Source organism: Crocuta crocuta, unplaced genomic scaffold, assembly GCF_008692635.1.
Source record: "Crocuta crocuta isolate KB4526 unplaced genomic scaffold, BGI_CrCroc_1.0 scaffold112, whole genome shotgun sequence".
NCBI classification, from domain to species: domain Eukaryota; kingdom Metazoa; phylum Chordata; class Mammalia; order Carnivora; family Hyaenidae; genus Crocuta; species Crocuta crocuta.
In genome coordinates, this window is record NW_027528818.1 from 3,856,297 (window position 1) to 3,877,281 (window position 20,985).

General features: G+C 37.4%; 1 protein-coding gene across 1 annotated transcript in view; it reads right to left on the minus strand.

The window, feature by feature from the left end:
* IL15 (interleukin 15) overlaps positions 1-20,985 on the minus strand; it is an 80,931-nt gene that overhangs the window by 5,109 nt on the left and 54,837 nt on the right. The window contains exons 2-5 of the mRNA XM_077755890.1: positions 9,527-9,625; positions 8,469-8,566; positions 6,814-6,898; positions 1,568-1,612 (exon numbers count right to left, since the gene is read on the minus strand). Coding sequence (XP_077612016.1) covers positions 1,568-1,612; positions 6,814-6,898; positions 8,469-8,566; positions 9,527-9,538 — 240 coding nt within the window. The 5' untranslated portion in view covers positions 9,539-9,625. The remainder of the gene's footprint in view (positions 1-1,567; positions 1,613-6,813; positions 6,899-8,468; positions 8,567-9,526; positions 9,626-20,985) is intronic.

Consider the following 20,985-nt stretch of genomic DNA (forward strand, 5'->3'; position numbering starts at 1 on the left):
AAAGAATTTCTAGAGTCAGATTGTACTGTTAACATTTGATACAGTGACAGCTGCTGGTTATGCTAGTTTCACAAGTCCCAAAGTTCCAGGGACAGAAGTAATTCTAAGAAATTTATTAGAAAAGTCAGCAGAGGACTGTTGCCCATTCACTGGCTGGTCACACCAGAAAGGTACCTTTTAGATACCACAAAAATATGTTTCCCACAACAGTTACTTTAACAAAATCCTCAGCTTAAAAGAAAAGAAGCATTAATGAACACTTGAGGATTTGACCATGAAATGTCTGACTTTATGTTCTCACTGCCTTGTACGGGCCTACAGGCACTTCTCGGGTGCTTACTGAATGGATGAAGGAAGGAGGGAATACACCCATGTGCAGCTGCATATCCATATGCATACATCCATAGCAGCTGCTCAGGATTGAAAAGGTAAATACTGTCCCCACATGGGTAGGTAGGTAGGTAGATAAAATAATAAATGAAACTGACGTTCAGAAATGTTTAGTGACTCCTGAGGAACGCAGCTAGGAAGTGGCTGAATCAGAGTTTACGTCTAAATTTCAACCTCAGCTTCTTTCTGTAAGCCATGAGTTACAAGCTTATCTTCTTGCAAAAAAGCAATCTCAGGATGCTGAGTCTGGGTAGTTAATTGACTGCTCTCTACCTTGAAAGAAAAATGGAAAGCATCCTAAAGCCTAAGGAGGAAGACAATTTCTATGTGTAGTACCACTATCTAAGTAGTTGATGAATATCTGTTTTTTCTAGTTTGTGGTGAAGACCTCTTCTCAAAGCTGAGAAAGGCTTCACAGAAGCAAAGTCTTCTATTTCAGAGAAGTTCTAATTGAGCAAACACTCGGAGTGGACTCACTGTTCTCCTTACACATGACATAGAGTTTGTTTTCCATGAGGTAAAGAAGTCGGGGATTTGTTTCTTGTGTTTTTAGTAGCCAACCCAGAGGGAAAGACCAGAAACATAGCTAAAATTACACATGCCTTAGGCAATGCCAGTGCATTAATGAAACAAGTTCAAGATCATTTTTTAATTCTGATAGGTTTTATGAATTGTGGTTATTTCTTTTCTCACATCAAGAGTAACCAGCCATAATTCCTTCTGACAATTGTAGAGATTCATGCAAAGTGTAGAACATGAGTGCATGTAAGCCATTTGTAGAAAATATAATTAAGGGTGGTAATACACTTCAGGACTGGACACAAGGGTTATGGTGGATAGCTTTAAATCGAATCTGTTAACCTGATTTTTGCATTTAATTGCATCATGATCTAACTGCATCACAAAATACATATATATTTTGTTTGGCACTGATGGAAAAGGCTGTTTTATATTTTGATTTGGTAGCATTATGAAAATAGCACCTATATAAGCTCTTTGTCCCCAAGTGCCACAGCCTCAACAATTACTTACGAAACGCATTGATCATATGTTTTTAGGACACAACAAAAGTTAGACTTAAAAACTATACATCCTTCAGTAAATTTATGAAAATATACTTCAACTTTTGAAAAGTGGAAAATATATAAAAAATATTCAAAAAAACCCCTCTACTCACACGAACATCACTTTCAGTATACAAAGTGGCATCAATATGTATGGACTGAAAGAAAACAAAATTAGATACTATGAAAAATTATGACCTGCTTTAGATATAGTGAAAACAACTTACTGAACATTAAAACGTTTTAAATTACATTTTTAAATTTTGAGATCATTTCAGCTTCATATGCACTTGTAAGAGAAAATGCATAGAGATCCCATGCACCCTCTGCCATTCCCCTGATGGGAATATCCCAAGTGCCATAGTACGATATCATAACAAGGAAACTGATACTCATACAATCCACCTACCTTGTTCGGATTTCACCAGTTCTACGTGCCCTAACGTAGTTATGTAGTTCCACTCAATTTTACCAGATGTGTAAATTCATGGAACCACCTCCAGTCAAGGTAAAGAACTGTTCCATCACCTTTAAAATCCTCCTCCATGTCTTCCATAGCCCGAACCACTTTTCTCCCTACACATTCACCCTTCACCTTTCTAATTCCTGGCACCCACTTCTCTCTTCTCCATTCCGGTATCATCTCAAGAATGTTATATATAAGTAGAATCATATAGTATACAACCTTTTGATCGGCCTTTTGAAAAACTTAATAGACTATTCTTTGGGCAGTTGTAGTTCTGCTTTGAACATGAGCAGAAAGTACAGAGACTTCCCAAACTTCTTGTCTCCCTGCCACAGTTTCTCCTACTACTAATATTTGGCATTAGCGTGGTACATCTATTACAATTGATGGTATTACAATACCAATGCATTTGTAACAAGTTTATAGGTTACATTGGGATTCACTCTTGGTGTTGTATATTGTATGAGTTTTAACCAATATATAATGACATGTATCCACCGTTACAGTATCACACGAAATAGTTTCATTATCATAAAAATCACCTGTGCTCCCTCTAGTCATCTCTCCCTTTCCTCTGACACCTGGAAACCACTGATGTTTTTACTGTATCCATAGTTTTACCTCTTCCAGAACGTCATAGAGTTGGAACCACAGCATGTAGCCTTTTTAGATTGGCTTTTTTTTTTCTCTCAGTGATATGCTTTTAAGGTTTCTCCATGTCTTTTCATGTCTAGAAGCTCATTTCTTTTTATTGCTGAATAATATTCTATCATATGGATGTACCCCAGTTCGCTTATTCAGACTGGCTCTTATCCACACAGCATAATAATACTTTGGAGAGCCATCCAACTAGTTGTATCAGTAATTTTATTCCCTTTTATTTGCTCAGTATTGTTCCATGATTAATATATCACAGTTAATTCACCTGTTGAATGGCATTTGAGCTGTTTTCAATTTTTAGCTATTATAAATAAAGGTCTATGAACATTCATGTGCCTGTTTTTGTGTGGACAAAGGTTTTCATTTCTCTGATAGAAATGTTCAAGTGTGCAACTGCTGGATCACATGGCAAATGTATTGTCTGTTTTATAAAAAAAACAGCCAAACTATTTTAGAGTAGCTGTAAAATTTTACATTCTTATCAGACATATGTGTGATCCAGTTTCTCCATATCCTTGCCAGCATTTAGCATTATTACTTTTAATTTAAATATTCTTAGAAGTGCATAGTGATATATCATTGTAGTTTTAATTTGCATCCTCTAAATAATGTGCAGCAATTTATTGGTACTTTCTTCTAGAAGAAGTCTTGGGGTGATTTATAATTTCTTCTTTTCTAATCTGCACACTTTTAGTTCTTTTTCTTGCCTTTCCAATTTAGCTACAGTTCCAATACTGTGTTGAATAAGAGTGGTGAGAGATGACATATTTGCCTTGTTTCTAAGCTTAGCAGAAAAACATTCAATCTTTACCCATTATGTATGATGTTAGCTCTAGGTTGTTTGTACATGCTCTGTTTCAAGTTGAGAAAGTTACTCTTCTATTCCTGGTTTGCTGAGAACTTTTCCTAGGAATAGGTATATTTTAAAATGCTATTTCTCCATCAATTGATCTGATCATATAATAGTCTGCTTTAGCCTGTTGATAAGGCGGGTTACATAGACTGGTTTTCCAATATTAAGCAGATCTTGCATATATGGAATAAATCTCATTGGTCATGGTTTGTAATTTTTTTTAATACACTGGTGGATTTTATTGGCTAATATTTTATTGAGAATTTTTGCATCTAGGTCATTAGAAATATTTGTTGCTTTCTTTTTTGGTACTGTCTTTGTCTGGTTTTAGCATTAGGGTAATACTTGCCTCCTAAAATGAATTAGAAAGTGTTCCCTTTTCTTCTGTTTTTGGAAGAGATTGTAAAATTGGTGTTCATGTTTTCTTTAAGTGTTTGGTAGAATGCTCCAGTGAAATCAGCTGGGTGTGAGGGTTCATTTGGGGGAGCTTCTTTATGGTAAATTCAGTGTCTTTAATAGTTACAGTAGTTTGAGGATTGTTTATTTCACCTTCATTACATTTTGGTAGTTTGTGGCTTTTGAGGAGTTGGTCTCTTTCTTCCAAATAGTCAAATTTAGAGAATAAAGTTGTTTATAGTTTTTCTTTATTATCCTTTTAATGTCTGCAGATTCTGTAGTGAGAGTCTCTCATTTCAGTCCTGATGTTAATGGTTCATATCATCTCTCTTTTAATCTTTGTCAGTCCTGCTGGAAGTTTATCCATTTTATTGATTATTTTCCCCTAATAATGAGCATCATGTTTCATTAAGTTTCTCTGTTCTTTTCCTGATTTCATCAATTTCTGCTCTTATATTTACTTTTTCTTACCTTCTGCTTGTGTTAGGTTTATTTTGTTCTTCTCTCTCCATTTTTTTTTTTTTTTTTTGAGGTGGGAACTTACATAGTTGATCTGAGATCTTCCCTCTTTCCTAATATTATCACTAAGTTTTATAAATTTCCCTCTCAGTAATGTTTTACCTGAATCCTACAGATCTTGGTACGTTGTATCTTCATTTTCATTCATTTCCAAGTAGTTTTTATATCCTTTGAGACTTAATCTTTGACCCACAGAATACTTAGAAGTATATTATTTAATTTCCAAGCGTTTGGAGATTTTCCTGCTATATTTATGTAATTGACTTCTACTTGATTCCACTGTGGTCAGAGAACATACTCTGCATGATTTCATTTCTGATAAATTTGTTAAAGTTTGTTTTATGGACCATGATGTTGAGTCTTGGCGAATGGTGCCTGAAAAAGTCTTAATTTCCTATTGGTGGGTGAAAGGTTTCATCTATGTAAATTAAATATTGTTGGCAGACTGTGTTGTCCAGTTCTTCTACATCCTTTCTGATTTTCTGTCCAGTCGTTCATTTGTTATTTAGGAAGTGGTAAAGCCCTCAACTATAGTTGTGAATGTACTATTTTTTCCTTTCAGTTTGATTAGTTTTTGCTTCTTGACTTTTGAGGCTCCGTTGTTGGGTGTGTACACATTTAAAATCACATTTTCCTGGTGGTTTAATATCTTACCATTTTGTAATATACTTCTTGATTCCAGTAATTTTACTTGCTGTGAAGTCTACTTTATCTGATATTAATACAGCCACTTCTGATTTTTAAAATTACTGCGTGCATGTGCATCAGTTTCCTAGAGCTGTTGTAATAAAATATCAAAATGAGGGCTTAAAATAACAATAATTTATTCTCTTATAGCTCTGGAAGCGAGAGGTCCAAAATCAAGAGGTCAGTAGGGCCATGTTCCCTCTGAAGGTTCTAGAACAATCTTTGTTTACCTCTCCCAAGTGTCTAGTGGCTCCTGGCAATCCTGGGCCTTCTGTGGCTTATAACTGCATCATTCTAGCCTCCTTTGGCTTGTAGCTCCCTCCAATTCCACAAGGCCTTCTTCCCTGTCAGTCTATGTTCTGATCTCCTCTTTTAAGAACAGCTAGACATTGGAGTTAAGACCCAACCCACCCCAGTAAGACCTCATCTAACTAATTATATTTGCAAAGACCCTATTTCCAAATAAGGTCACATTCTGAGTTTCCCAGTAGATATGACTTTTCTGGGGGGAGTGGAGGGACACTATTCAAATCATTCTAAGATGATATTTTTTTCTCTTTTCAATTTCAACCTACTTATGTCATTGTGTTTGAAGTGAATTCCTTGTAGACAGCAAAATGGCAAAATGTGGTTGGTGTTTTGTTATCAGTTTGGCCAATCTCCCTCCTTTAACATATTCTCTTGCTCATCGCTTCTGAGATGCTAATGATAAGAATGTTGTATCTTTTATTGTCCCAAAGATCCCTGCGGCCTTTTTTTCCCATTCTGTTTTTTCTCTATTACTCTATCTTCAAGTTCACTGCCTTTCCTCTGTCATAGTCCTTCCACTCATGCATGGCTCTCTCCAGTTTGTTTTGCATTTCAGTTATCGTATTTTTCAGTTCTGTCATTTCCATTTGGTTCCTTTACTTGTTGCATTTCTTTGCTAAGACTTCATTTTATCTGGTTGTTTTCAAGGGTATTTTGTAATTGCTTGTCGGTACATTTTTATGATGGCTGCTTTAAAATCCTTGTCAAATAATTCTAACATCTAAACCATCTCTATTTCAAAGACTATTTCAGAGTCTTTTCTCATTCCAGTTGTGTTTTTCCTGCTTCTTGGTACAATGAGTGATTTTCAGCTGTATTCGGATATTTTAGCTTTAGGTTAGGAGACCCCGGTTCCATTTAAACCTTCTATTTTAGCATCTGGGCACCCTGTTTGGGTTGAAGTTCTGACTTACATATATTTGCTGTGGTTCCCATGACAATTTAGTTTTCAGAATCTCTGTGGAGCTAATTGGAAATGCGTGGTTCACCTGGTGCCCCTGGGATTCCCATGGGCCCTTGCTCTATCACACAACCGGAGGAGGAGGTCGATTCTCTGGCCAGTTGTCAGCGGGGCTCTTGTTCTCCACCCTCTGCTGGTTCTGCCAGGCCAGCTGGTGTCTCTAGGTGAGAGATGGGGTTCTTTAGCCACAGGACAGAGAGCGCTTTCCTGGGCCAGGCCATTCCCCCTGTAAGTGTCACCTAGTTGCCCAGTTTCTTTGGTAGGAGTGGGAGTCTCTGGCTTGTAGTGACAGAGAGCTCTTCATACTGGGTCACTTCTAAATTGAGTTTTAAAGATAACTATGACCTGAAAATTGTTAAGTAAAAGCACTGAAGGTTTTCCCAGGCTCATGGATTTCTACAAAAATATTGTTTCAAGTGAGATTTCATTAAGACTGACAGCAAAACACAGGGAGACACATACTCCACGGCAATCATACCAGAGAGCTTATGGAAAAATGAGTACTCACTTGAATAAGCTTGTCAATTAATTTCAAATCACTTATTACATACTGCCAGTTTGCCTCTGTTTTAGGAAGAGCTGCACTGATACAGCTGAAAGCAAAACCAAAGAGCAAAACATTTTGAATAAGCATAATCCAGGCTTGATGAATACTATAGGCAAAAGAGCAATCAAGATTTTCTTATTCTGATCAGTGAAAGGATAAGTGCTATCCTTGCCTTTGTGCATCCAACAGCTCTGTAGATGAATATAAACACCAAACATATAGTACAACCCCTTGATACTTTAGGCTAATTTAAGAACTGACCAACAGGGATTAGGGAAAAACTCAGTTTGGAAGGATAACTATAAATAACCTGGTGCAATTTATCACAATGGAAAACACACAGCACCTGATGTGTCATAGTGCTCAGTAAATGTTTTTGAATAAACTGCTGATTTTCTTTAAGTAGAAGATCCATCAGACTTTAAGTGTATTCAATAGGTGCAATTCTTCTCTATTATTTTTTAATGTTTATTTATTATTTAGAGACAGAGAGAAACAGGACATGAGCAGAGGAGGGGCAGAGAGAGAGGGAGACATAGAATTCGAAGCAGGCTCCAGGCTCTGAGCTGGAGCCTGACACGGGACTCCAACTCACAAACTGCGAGATCATGACCCGAGCCAAAGTCGGATGCTTAACCAACTGAGCCACCCAAGAGCCCGAGGTGCAATTCTTAAAATAAGCAATCATCGTTTTCATGGAATTACTTTGATAGTAAATATTCTTTACCATAGATTCAACATGCACCTTGCACATTGCTCACGCTATGACTATGCTTGCACTAGCTTTCTTCATAAATGTTACAGACTTATGCCAAATCTAGTCTTGAGCGATCCTATACTTACTCATTTTGGTAAAACTGAAATTTAACATCAGGACAAAAGACTCATCATACACTGACCAAGTGACTGCGGAATGAGTCTTCAAGCTCCAGGAACCACTAGCTGTCCCTGATGGATCTTGTACAGAAGCAAGATAGCCAACATGAATCTTTCCTGAAAGCGAGATGAACTACCCACATCCACGGCTCCTCACACCAGGAGGGCGTTAGTAGGGGAAAGTGAGCTGAGAGTCATATTACATAACTACAGGTTGGGTGCTTTGGGCCAACTGTGTACAGTGTGTTAGCTGCAACTAAGAGAGAAGAAAAATAAGCACAGAAATGTCTGAGTGTTTATGAGGACGAAAATCAGAAGGCCTAAATAAAGAAAGGTTTCAAATTGAAGGAGGATAAGACTCAAAGGACAGGAGACATCGGTGCCAGGGATAGATAACAAAGTAACATGGACATGCCCTACGTATCTATTTTTTACTGTTGTGAAAATCATGTAAGATGTTAATAAGGAATGTACTTCCAAGTTTAGGTAAATATTAAGAGGTCCAATTTATTGGAAGCATATAATACTCATCTGGGATATTGTCGGAATGTAGAAATGTTCAACTGGGTGTTTACCAAACCTCCTCTTAGTGTTCACCATCTGCCCTCTACCGTTACCCAAACACTTAGAGCCTAAGGATTTAAGCGAACTGAACACAAACCAATTTAATAGAGAAGATACTAAAGAACAATGATCATAGCCATTAACATAATAATAGTTATGCTGAATGATAAAATTACCCCAAAATGAAGACATGAATGCAAGCTTCAGTTAAAAAATGGCTGTTCAGAAGTAAACACAAGTAGCACTGGATGGAAGTACTTCTCAAATATGGTTTCTGAAAAATAGAATCATACACAAAGTGGTTAAAACATTTTTAGGTAAAAAATGATATACATTTAAAGTAATATTTTATCATATTTTAGGTTACAGAAGGTAAATTGGTCAAAATGTTAGAATTAATGCTCTTTATTAGAATTAATGAAGCTAGAATTTCTCTTTCCTGCTTTCTCCCTACCTCCAGCTCTGTCTTCTATGTGCAAAATTCTTTAATACATGTTTTTCCGATGCATTTCAATGATGATCATTTTAAGAAAATTCTTGTATTTACTAATTTACATATATACTAATATCACTACTTTATTTCTATTATCCTTATTCTCCCTCTCATCTTTTGTTTACTTTTTAACAGTTCAACATACATAATTTTTTGTTTGCCCTTAATTCTCTATGGCATGTTCTTTTTTTTAAATTTAGGTGTCACTGACAATAGTTATAGACCTAACTAAAGATACTCCATGCCATCCTAACAGATGATATATAATCATTTTTCTTGGTGATTTAGAGAAAGATATATAAATATTCATCTTAGAACTTCTCAGAGTTTTGATACTTTTGCCTGCCTCTCTCACAGTGTCAAAGCCTTTACAGTTTCGGAGAGCCCTTGAACCACTAAGAATCTGTGCTTCATAGAGTCTACACTGAGAGGATGAATAATACCAAGACCTTGCCATCAAAGACTACACAATTCATTGAGTAGAGGAAAATTCAAAGAACCAAATAGGGTGAGAAAAGTGAAATGATACATTTACAATGGCATGAAGAGCCCATCTGGGTGTTAACAGATTTCAAACACCTATTCCATTGACTTTCAAAATAAGAAGAGTCCACACATGAACAGACACCTAGGACACCCCAAGATCTTTGGGGAATTGTCATATAACTTATTATGAAGTATCTGAGATTCAAGTGATCTTTTTGAAAAGTCCATATACTATCTCTATCTAATTTCTCTTACCGAAATTCTCATTACTCAATGCCAGGATAAATCCTTAAGTGTTGAAGAAGAGCTGGTTATGACAGTGGGTTTCCAACAGCCATCCATCCAGAATACTTCCTACAATACAATCCAGGGTTAGGAATGATCCATTAAAACACAAGTGGACTACTGGGGGAAAGAAAGAAAGGAAATTAATATTTACTGAGCACTCACATTTTCGTGGGTACTTATCAGTCACTTAATATATACGCCACCATTAATCCTCACAACAGCGCTATGGGGTGGGGTTAGCAGCATCTGGGAAAGCTGCCCAGGCCCCACAGCAAGTCCAAGACAGTCAGGATTTGAGACCAGGTCTGTCTGATGACAAAGCCCAAACACGTTCCACTATAGTTTGTGCTCGAATTGGCAAACTCCAAAGTTGCATATTTACTTAGTAACCAGTAGAAGTCACCAAATACCTGGCTTCATATAAACTGCTGTTAATTTAATTTACAACAGATGTATCTACTTCTACAGACATTGAACAGCTGTTTTCAGTCTTTGAAATAAATCAGAGTTAATTGAAACGTTATTTGAGAATTTCATAAGTAACAAATTCTATTTTTTCTAATTCAAGGCAATGAAGAATGTGAGGTTTACACAGTCCCATATTCAACTCCATTTTATTAAAGTAAAAATTAAAACCAAGATATATAAAATATAAACAATTATTTTTGCCATCCTTTAAAAATAGTATGTATTTGTTGACTTACCCATAAAAGTCAAAATCTGTCATGCCCCTGACATAAATATTCACTGCACTTAAATTTTGTAAACTCAATTAATTAAATTATTTTATTTTTCAGATGACTGTTTTATGATATATGATGTATAAATCTTTATTTATTTAATGTTTTATTTATTTTTGAGAAAGAGACAGCACACGCATGAGCAGGGAAGGGGCAGAGAGAGAGAGGGAGACAGAAGATCCAAATCAGGCTCCAGGCTCTGTGCTGACAGCAGAGAGCCTGATAAGGGACTTGAACTCATGAACCGTGAGATCATGACCCGAGCCAAAGTCGGACACTCAACCAACTAAGCCACCCAGACACCCCTGATGTATAAGTCTTTAAAACAAAAACTAGCATTTATCTCGCTGTTAAATAAGACTATGTGAAAGTACATTCAACAGGAATGCCTTTCTTTCAATAATAACATAGTAAATTGAATCCTTCTGTTGTAAATTGAATCCTTCTGTTACATATGACCTGAATCATATGTATGATTTTAATTGAAGCAAACTGCTTATTCCTCTCATGTAATAATCATTCTCTTTGTCTATATTATCTCAATGCTTCAAATGTTTACAAAGCTTCATAATCACCGAAAGCCTCTTAAATTCCCTCCATCTTTTTGAGGAGTGGTATCCCAAACTTTACATTGTTCACGTAACAGTATTTATTGACTTGGGACTGAGCGGTACTGAGGGGGACAGAGGTGTTAATGAGGCCTGAATGAAGCTACTTCAGTAAGCAACGAGGACTTCACTTCTGGGCTAGTGTGGCAGTGAGCCTCCACGCATGCAGGCTGTCGGGCTCTTACTAGTGTCCCAGTGGACTTGGACTGCCTGGCCCAACCACCTCCAGCTGGCGTAGGTCAAGGAAGACTAAGCGTGGTGCCCAGAATGCTCCCGCCAAGCATGGTGGAATGCAGCAGAAAACCACCTCCAAAGCTTCAGGTGGAATCATGATGATAGAGGCCAATGGAGCTGAAAAGGAAAGTTTTACAACTTTGCCACCAACAAAAGACCTGATGTGGTTTCCTAGGCTAACAGCAAGGAATCTGGCTTTCATAGCAGCTTTGGAAGCATTCAACCTGCCACTTAGTAGTTCTGTGGGCCAGTAATTTTATTAAAATATGTGTGAGTGCAAGCGTGCATGTGTGTGGGTCAAACATCAGTGTGGATCTTTAAAACTGAAAAGGTAAAATACTCTATTCCTTTCTCTTTAGCCAGGACTCAATGTTAACTATTAAATAATTAATATTAATGATGGTAATATCATAATACATATTGTTACTTGGTGCTTTCAGGTTTATAAAATCATTTCCTATACAGTACTACATTCCATCCTGGCAATATCATATAGTGAGAGGTATAACTCTTATTTTACAGTGACAAAATTGCGCTTCTGAGAGGTTAAATGACTTGCTTCGGGTAAATGTCATGCATGTGGCCATGAAAATTTACCTCACAATCCAAATTGGGCAGAAGGAGGAGGGATGCAAGACATTGAGAAGTGTAAGCCCCTTAACATAGGAAGTAGCTGGGGCACCTGGGTGGCTCGGATGGTTAAGTGCCTGACTTGGTTTTGGCTCAAGTTATGATCTTGGTGGTTCGTGGATTCAAGTCCCACATCCAGCTCTGTACTGGCAGCGTAGAGCCTGCTTGGAATTCTCTCTCTCCCTTTCTCTTTGCCCCTTCCCTGCTCTCTCTCTCAAAATCAATAAATAAACATAAAAAATAATATAAATAATTATATATATAATAATATTATATATAATAATATATAATATATTAAATATATTAAATAATATTAAATATAATAATATTATATTTATAATAATAAAAATACATATGTGAATATATATACATGTGAATAATAAAAAGCCACTGCTCTCTGACAGTTTATAAACAAGTCTTTCACATTTCTTGTGTAAAACAGAACTCAAGCTCTTCCACATCCATTATCCCATGTGATTCTCATAAAACACTTGTTAGAAGTGGCTGAAACCCAGTTAATTACTTTCTGAGACATCAAGTAAATTATCCACTTGCCTTTATGTCATATTGTTGGAGAACTAGGAAAGCAGTGTTTAATCCTGGCATACTCACTGCATACGGTCATGAAATGCCCTCACAATCAGCGTCTTTGGTTTGTCCTTCATTCAACTGGGTGTGTGAATTCAGGAATTAAAAATAAAAAAAGACTAAATCCCAGCCCTACATTCAAGTTGCTCACAAAGTTTGAGCAGGAATTTTTTTGTGATCTTGTGATTGGGTGTCACTGCAGGGTGGCTGTTTTGCCATGCTAGCAGAATGGCACTGCCCAGGGATAAGACACTGGGAAGAGCTAACAAACCAACACAGTTGGGCAGCTCTAAGAGCTCTAATTCTGGATCGACTTGTAGAAAACAACTGTGCACATCTTGCATTCCGTACCAATATTGTCATCCTTCCTGGTGAGGAAATACGACCTAACACACTGCCGTTTTGTCTTGTTTCATTCTGTTTAATTATTTACTCACCTCGTCACACATATAAAGTAAATTTTAAAAGGCTTAGCACACAAGAAAAGCTGTAAGTATTGGTTAATTTGGTAAACACACTAATCTATTCACTCAAAAAAACTCTGAAAATGAGGGCGAACCAATGTTGCATGTATATGTGGAATATAAAGAATGGAAGACAGCATTGCTGCCCCTTACTCATCCAGTAAATATTTATTGAGTAGTTACTATGTGCTAGGCACTTCTCTATGACCTTGGGATGCAACCTTGATTTTAGGGAGAAAGAGACCATTTATAAACACATGAACTAGTTAATAATATATTTTATTAGAGAGAGGTAAGTGATATAGGAAAATGAAAACACAAACTAAGGCAAGAAGGATGTGGTCACGATTCTGAGTAGGTGGTCAGAAGAGACTTCAGAGAGATTAAAATCCGATCAAAGATGTAGGGGCACCTGGGTGGCTCAGTCGGTTGAGCCTCCAACTTCAGCTCAGGTCATGATCTCGTGGTCATGAGTTCAGGCCCCACGTGAGGCTCTGAGCTGACAGCTCAGAGCCTGGAGCCTGCTTCAGATTCTACGTCTCCCTTTATCTCTTTCCCTCCCCCACTCATGCTGTCTCTCAAAAAATGAATAAATGTTTAAAAAAAAAAGAAAGAAAGAAAATCAGATCAAGGAGGTAAAGGCAGGAAGGGAATGCACCCTAATACACCTGAGTAAAGAGCATTCAAAATGCAGGGAGTCAGGCACATTGGCAGCTGCATGTCAGTGAGTCTGAGGATCAAAAAAGAGGCTGAGAGAGTGAGCAAGGCGTATTCTGAGTATAGTCTGAGATGGGGTCAGAAAGGGAGACAGGCAGGGGAGGCTCAGATTGGGCCCTTTCAGCCTTATATAAGGGTCTGAAGTGAGAAATCACTGCAGCATTTTCAGAAGATAATTAATACCATGTGAATGACATTAAAAAACATCTGTCTTGGTCCCTGTGTTAAGTACAGTCAAGGATGGAGGCAGAGGTCCTGGGACTACGGGAATGCCGGCGAGACACAGTGGTGGCTGCAGTGTGGCAAGTGGCAGTGGGGACAGGGACATGTATGTGGAGTCTGGACACATCGATATGACAGAACCGAAAGGATTTCCTGGCAAACGGGATGCAGGCCGCAGGGGAACGAAACACTCCCAAGTCTTTCGCCCCGAGCACCTGAAATCTGAAGCTGCCATCAACTGAAACAAGACGGACTGTGGGCGGAACGGATGCTCTGAAAGGAGGGCGCAGATCGGGAGTTTCATTTTGGACACGTGGAGTTTGTGAGAGGCCTCCCGCACAGCCACACAGAAATGGCAAACAAGCCATTGGATGTAAGAATCTGGCATCTTTTGGATGCAAGAGTTCAGGAAAGTGGTTTGAGCCTGAAATTGATATGGGATTCATGATGCTGGTGGAGTTCACCAAGGGAAGGTAGAGAAGAGGACCGAATCTGAGCAAAGGTTTTTTAATATTAATTAGTCGGGGTGGGGGTGGGGAGGAAGGACCAGCGAAGAAAATCTCAAAGGGAAAAGGGAAAGAGTGAAAGGGGGGAAAGGGAGAGAGTGAGATGTTCTAGAAATCAAGGAGAATTATATCCAGGAAAAGAAACGATGATCACATCAAAGGTGCTGAGAGGTCAAGGATGACACAGACTGAGCCCTGACCAGGGAGCTTGTAACCTGGGGGTCACGGGTGACTCTGACAAAAGCACTCTCAGTGGAGCAATGGAGACAGAAGCCTGCCTGAAAAGGGCTGAGGAGAAGGAGGAAGGAAAGAATTAATGAAATGCTAACTATAGTCAATGTTTTGTCGAATACTGCTCCAAAAGGGAGAAAGAAAAGATGGTGGTACTAGGTATTAGAAGGTAAAGGTGTGCTGAGGGAAAAATTGAGGATGTTAATGGGAGAAAGGACCATTTCCAAGACCATTGCCAGATGATGTTCTTGAATAGGCAAGTGAGGATGTTCTTGAAAGGGACTTCATGCACAAGTGGGGTGGTGCCTGGGTCACCCATTGTCGTGGGAGGAAGGCCGAGGGTCAAGGTGGTGCAATGGCTCCGTGGTAGATAACTGTGTATGTCCTCCACTACTGCCTCAATATTCTCAGTGAATCAGGACAAAAAGTCATCAGCAGAGAGTGAGGACAGGGAAAGGGGTGTTGGGGTTGAGGACAGAGGAAAATATATGACACAGGAGAATGACAAATGTGAGTACGGTTTGAGAACCATGCCTACTGGACATCCACGGCTGTGAGCGGACAGAAAGTGAGATTCATCAGCATGTGCGTGTTTTTTCCAGCCGCATTAAACTGCAAGGCTCAGGCAGGCCTGCAGCAGGTGGAGAACTGTATTAAATCGTGGTCACGTATGCCAGCAGGCACAAATGAGAGAGAGGCGAGGGACTGTAGAGTATATGTGAGAGAGTGTAATGGAGATACGTCCAGGAAATCTCATTTTCTGTTTTTATTGTAAGACTTCACAGAGGAAGTGTTCCTGGAATTATACCTTAAAAGTGATTAGATTTTAGATATGAGTAAAGAGACAGAGACAACATTCTAGGTTAGGTAGAGGAAAGTGGCTGAACAAGGACATATGCAAACAACTGCAGTGTGTATTCAGAGGAAAGTGTGTTGTTTGATAACAGTGTGAAAGCAGTGATAAGGACGAGTAGACAAAACTCTTGTGAGTATATAAAGCAGGGATTGACAAACATGTTCTCTAAAGGGACATGTCAGCATTTGTCTTGCATTCTCAGTCACAACTACTTAAGCCCGCTATGATAGTGGGGAAACAGCCAGAGATGATGTATGAATGAATGCATTCAGAATAGACAGTTGGTGAATTGGACACACAGGCTATCATTTACAGACTTCTGACTCCTGGGGAGCTCTTAATCAGTCCCAACCGGAATACAGTTGAGAAAGCAATATGCTTAAATGTCTCAAATTGCCCTATCATTAACGGTACCAGCATTTTCTTCAGTAATTGCTTTTTAGCTGTTTTCAGTAGACACTAATATGAAATTTTTGGATACCAATTTTCATTAAACATGGTCTCTGTTCATTAGTAAGATTTAAAAAACACCCAATATGAACTATGTTACCATGGGTTACTTCTTTTTTTTTTTTTTTTGAGAGAGCGAGCGAGAGAGAGAGAGGGAGAGGGGCAGAGGAATGGAAGGAGTCTTAAACAGGCTTCATACTCAGCACGGGGCTGGATGCAGAGCTCAATGCCACGACCCTGGGATCATGATCTGAGCTGAAATCAAGAGTCAGACACTCAACTGATGGGGCACCTGGGTGGCTCTGTTGGGTAAGCAGCCAACTCTTGATTTTGGTGCAGGTCATGATCTCATAGTTGTGAGTTAAAGCCCCACATCCAGGTTTGCGTTCAGAGTATGGAGGCTGCTTCAGATCCTCTGTCTCCCTCTTTCCGCCTCTACACTGCTCATACACTCTCTTCCCACCACCCCTCCCTTAAAAATAAATAAAAGTTAAAAAAAATTTTAACAAAAGTCAGAGACTCAACTGAAGGAACCACCTGGGTGCCCCATATAAGGTTACTACTCTGACTTTTAAAACTTAATTCATATAAGATCTGAAGCTGGTATTTAATTCTCTCATAAGGCCCCACAACATGTTAACACAGAGCCTGCATATCTCACAATTTATCAAAATAACAAAATAAATGATTAGGTAAGATGTTTCTTCTTAAAATACTACTTCATATAAGGGTTTTTTTTTTTAATGTTTTATTTATTTCTGAGAGAGAGAGAGACAGCCTGAGCAGGGGAGGGTCAGAGAGAGAGGGAGATACAGAATCTGAAACAGGCTCCAGGCTCTGAGCTAGCTGTCAGCACAGAGCCCGACGCGGGGCTCGAACCCACAAACCGTTGAGATCATGACCTGAGCCGAAGTCGGACACTTAACTGACTGAGCCACCCAGGCGTCCCCATATAAGGTTTACAAAATACATATTTTTAATATATATTTTTAAATAAAACAATGTTTAAATTTTCAGGAATACAAGACAAATTGGTTAATTATATTGAAATGCTTCCCATTGAAATGCATAACCATTTAAATGTCTATACTGCTAAGAACAAAAGCAGTAATAAAATTTGGGCATCTTAGTTACCATGACTACTCAAAAAGCATTAATTAAATAGGTGGTATAAAAAATGAATATAGAAACACTTCAGGTAGTTTATCATCTAAGAAAGACGATGATGCATATATGTAGCTGGAGGGCATATACGTCCTTCCCATTCTCTGATCATAGTTCCATGTAGCAATATGTTCATGTGCTTTTTTTAATCATATGGTGCAAATGTTCTTGAAAAATATGTTGTGTAAGTGTTTTTGAAAAATGCTAGCTAGTATAATTCTCTAGGGCAGGTACAATGGACAGCTTGCCCAGAATAGCACAGCTATAATATTTAACCTACTGCTTGGAATAGTTAATGAGATCTAATCCTCTAGCCGACTTTCCAAAAGTACTGCATTCAGAATGCTTGGGAAAGGTAAAGAAATTCTCCCAAACCAGAGCATAAAAGGACAAAAAGATGGAAATTATGAGATAGATTTAGAATCCAACATAGTACTGTTACTACAATACTTCAGAAAGAGCAAAGAGAATGGAGAGGAGGGAATAATTACAAAATGAATTTTTACGAATTCTACAGAGTTGAAAAAAGACACTAGCTTTTACATTGAATGGAGCATAAAAAGCATAGATGAAAAGTATGTTATTTTTAAATTAAATTCTCTAATTCCAGGATAAAGAAAACCATGCTAATAGTATTCATGGAGTAATACCAAAAATCAGAATGAATCTGATCATGGTACTTACAAGAAAATAGAACTAACCTTCAAACTTTAATGGAAAATGGATTTGAACCTAGGAAGATATTATTATTTAAGAAAGAGGGCAAAAAATACTCTTTCATACCAAAACCTTAGAAAATGTAAGATCCACAGAATGTGAAAAAATAGCATGAAATGCATCTTGGGACAATAAAAATGTCCAAACAAAAATAGAAAATGATGTGGGATGTAAAAATATGAAGCATGAAATGAATAACATTTATATTTGGGTCTAAATAATGGTCTAATAATACTTATTCTGAAGTATGTGGTTTTTTATCTACTTTACTCATTCATTTATTTTGCAAAACTGTGAGATTCTTGGGGCACCTGGGTGGCTCAGTAGGTTAAGTGTCAGACTTCGGCCCAGATCATGATCTTATAGTTCATGGATTCAGGTCTGCGTTGCACTGTGCTGACAGCTCAGAGCCTGAAGCCTGCTTTGAATTCTGTGTCTCCCTCTCTCTGCCCCTCCCTTATTTGTGCTCCGTCTCTCTCTCTCTCAAAAATAAATAAACATTAAACAAAAAAATTTGAGACCCTTGTGATAAAAACCCTATTGATCTTGTCCATTACTGTACCTCCAACACATAAAAGTATACTAAGTACATAATAAGCACATATTCTATGTTTGTGGGATTTGATTTTTCATTTGTTTGCAATTACATTGTTCTTGTCCTCATGATCATCAACCTCTTCAAAGCACTGGCTTCCCCATCCAGATGTCCCAATTAGTCAGTCTATTAGTACACTAAATGGCATCCTAAGTTCCCTCCAACATTTCATCTTTCTGCTATTTTTATTCTGCTATTTCAAATTACAAGCTACAAAGTACTGCTGGAAAAAATGCACCATCCTAACTTGAGAGCCTCTGATGGGCCTTCTCTACCTCCTGCGAATAATCTCTTGCTCTCCCGGACATTCTCCACCATGCTTTTAAAATCTACCTTATTGAGGTATAATTGCAGCATAATAAAATACACCCAGTTTAGGTATACAGTATGCAGGGTTTTAACAATTGTATGCATCTAAAATCACCATGGCAACCCTAAAACACACGGATAAAAAACATATACATATAATCACAAAAGTTCCTTTCATGCCACTTTACGGTCACTCTATTCTCAAACCCAATACCAGGTAACTACTGACCAGTAGGTACTTTCCCAAATAGTGGTGTGGAAGGAAAAGTACAGATAATCTTTACATGGGAAAAGAAGAGGAAGTAAACACATGTTAGGATTATTATTTTACTTAGAGAATGTAAAACACATTCATGGTGACTAATTACAAAAAAAAAATCAAGATAAAAGCTTACTACAGAAAAAAATATATACATTATCATTATAATTTCCAAACTCCTCCCTCCAAAAAAAAGAAAAATAAGGCAAAGAAAACTTGAGGAATCTAACAGAAGACAGTGGAGGCAGAAAAGGAAAGAAATAGAGGAAGTATAGTAAAAAATACAGAGTACAGTGGCAATAGTAAGTCTAAACATACAAGCACATACCTCCATGCATGCAAAGATGTGATAAAAACTACACCTGCTTTCTAAAAGAACACACACTTCGGTTGAGTTTAAAAAGTAGAGAGACAGAAAGACAGACAAATTTTAAAATATGCCATTTATAATAAATGGAACAAAAATAAAATGGCACAATGAGCTTGAAAATGAAAGAACAAAAAATGATATGCTAAGCCAATATGATTATAGTAATAATAATTACAGAAAAATTAGAATTCAAGTGACAACTACTAAGCAATACACTGGATAAAGGTTATAATCTATAAAATATATAATAATCATGAACCTTCATGCGCCTAACAACATAGTTATAATTTGTATAAAGGAAAAACTAATAGAAAAACATAGAGGTTATTAAAGATTTTAGAACATTTTTCAGAAATTTAAATATGAAAATGAGTAGGCCTATGGTCTGTGGTGTACAAGTAAGCTGGTTCTTAAAAACAAACAAACAAACAAACACAAAAAAACAGTGATTTGTAGCACTTGCCAATTTCTGTTGTGCAAATACCCAATTGTTCTGATTTCAAGCCAGCAGTGGTTTAACAACTAGCTCAGTAAATGCCTAACTGGTTAACCACTGGTGTTCACAAGCCAGTTAGAGTTGTCTCCAGCACACCACTGCCTATGGCAGAATTTAAAAACACAATGAATAATGTTTCATGTAGTATTTATGTATATCAGATTAAATAGATATAGATAGATGAAAACATTCTACCCTATAGAATAGCACATAAAATATTCACAAAAGTTGTCCGTGACCTAGATCTAAAATGTCTATGTGCCAAACCTAAAATAAAGCCTCAAAAATTATAAAAATCTGAAATCATACATGCCACATTATATGATCACAAATCAATAAATGTTGGATTACTAAACTGAATCTTATTGAATTACAATATTAGTAACTTCAAATCAAAATCAATAATAAAAAAAATTCTAAAATCTGTCCACTAAAAAATATAAAATGATACTTTTAAATAATGCTCGTATAAAAGATAAAGTACATATGAAAAGTACAGTTCATTAAAAAATGGGGGTACCAAAATCTGATGTCAATACTAAGTAATAGTATCCCAAAAACTAAAATTATACGGAAATCTCTTGTGAACACAGACCCAACTTTCCAAAATAAAAAAAAACTAACCAATTCAGGGGTGCCTGGGTGGCTCAGTCAGTTAAGTGTCTGACTGTTGATCTCAGCTCAGGTCTTTATCTCACAGTCATGAACTCAAGCCTCACATTGGACTCCATGATGGGCATGAAGCCTACTAAATAAATAAATAAATATCAAATTCATCAAGCAGTTTTTTAACAGAGTACAATTAAATGGCTAAGTAGTAATTCTTGAATTGAAAGGATGATTAATATCAGGAACTTTATTAGTGTACTTGATATATTAATAGACTAAAGAAGAAAATTCACATGATTGCCTTCATAGATAGGACAAAATTCAGCATAAATTCCTAAAATAAAAAATGTCAAAATATTCTCCAACTGATAAAGACTGTTTAACACAAACCCACAGGATTCCTTTCTGGGGTCATTTTCAGTATAGGCACAGAACAAGGAGGCACACAATCAGGGCTGCCAGTCAACACTGATATGTGATCACAGCTATGTGGGTTCAAATCCTGGCTCTCTCACTTACTATCTGTGTAACCTTAAGACATGTATATCCCTTGGTTATTTTCTTCTAAGTCAGTAAAATGGGAGATGATCTCAGAACATACCTCATATGATTATTGTGAAGATTAATGCTTTACATGTAAAGCACTTTAGACATTGCTTGA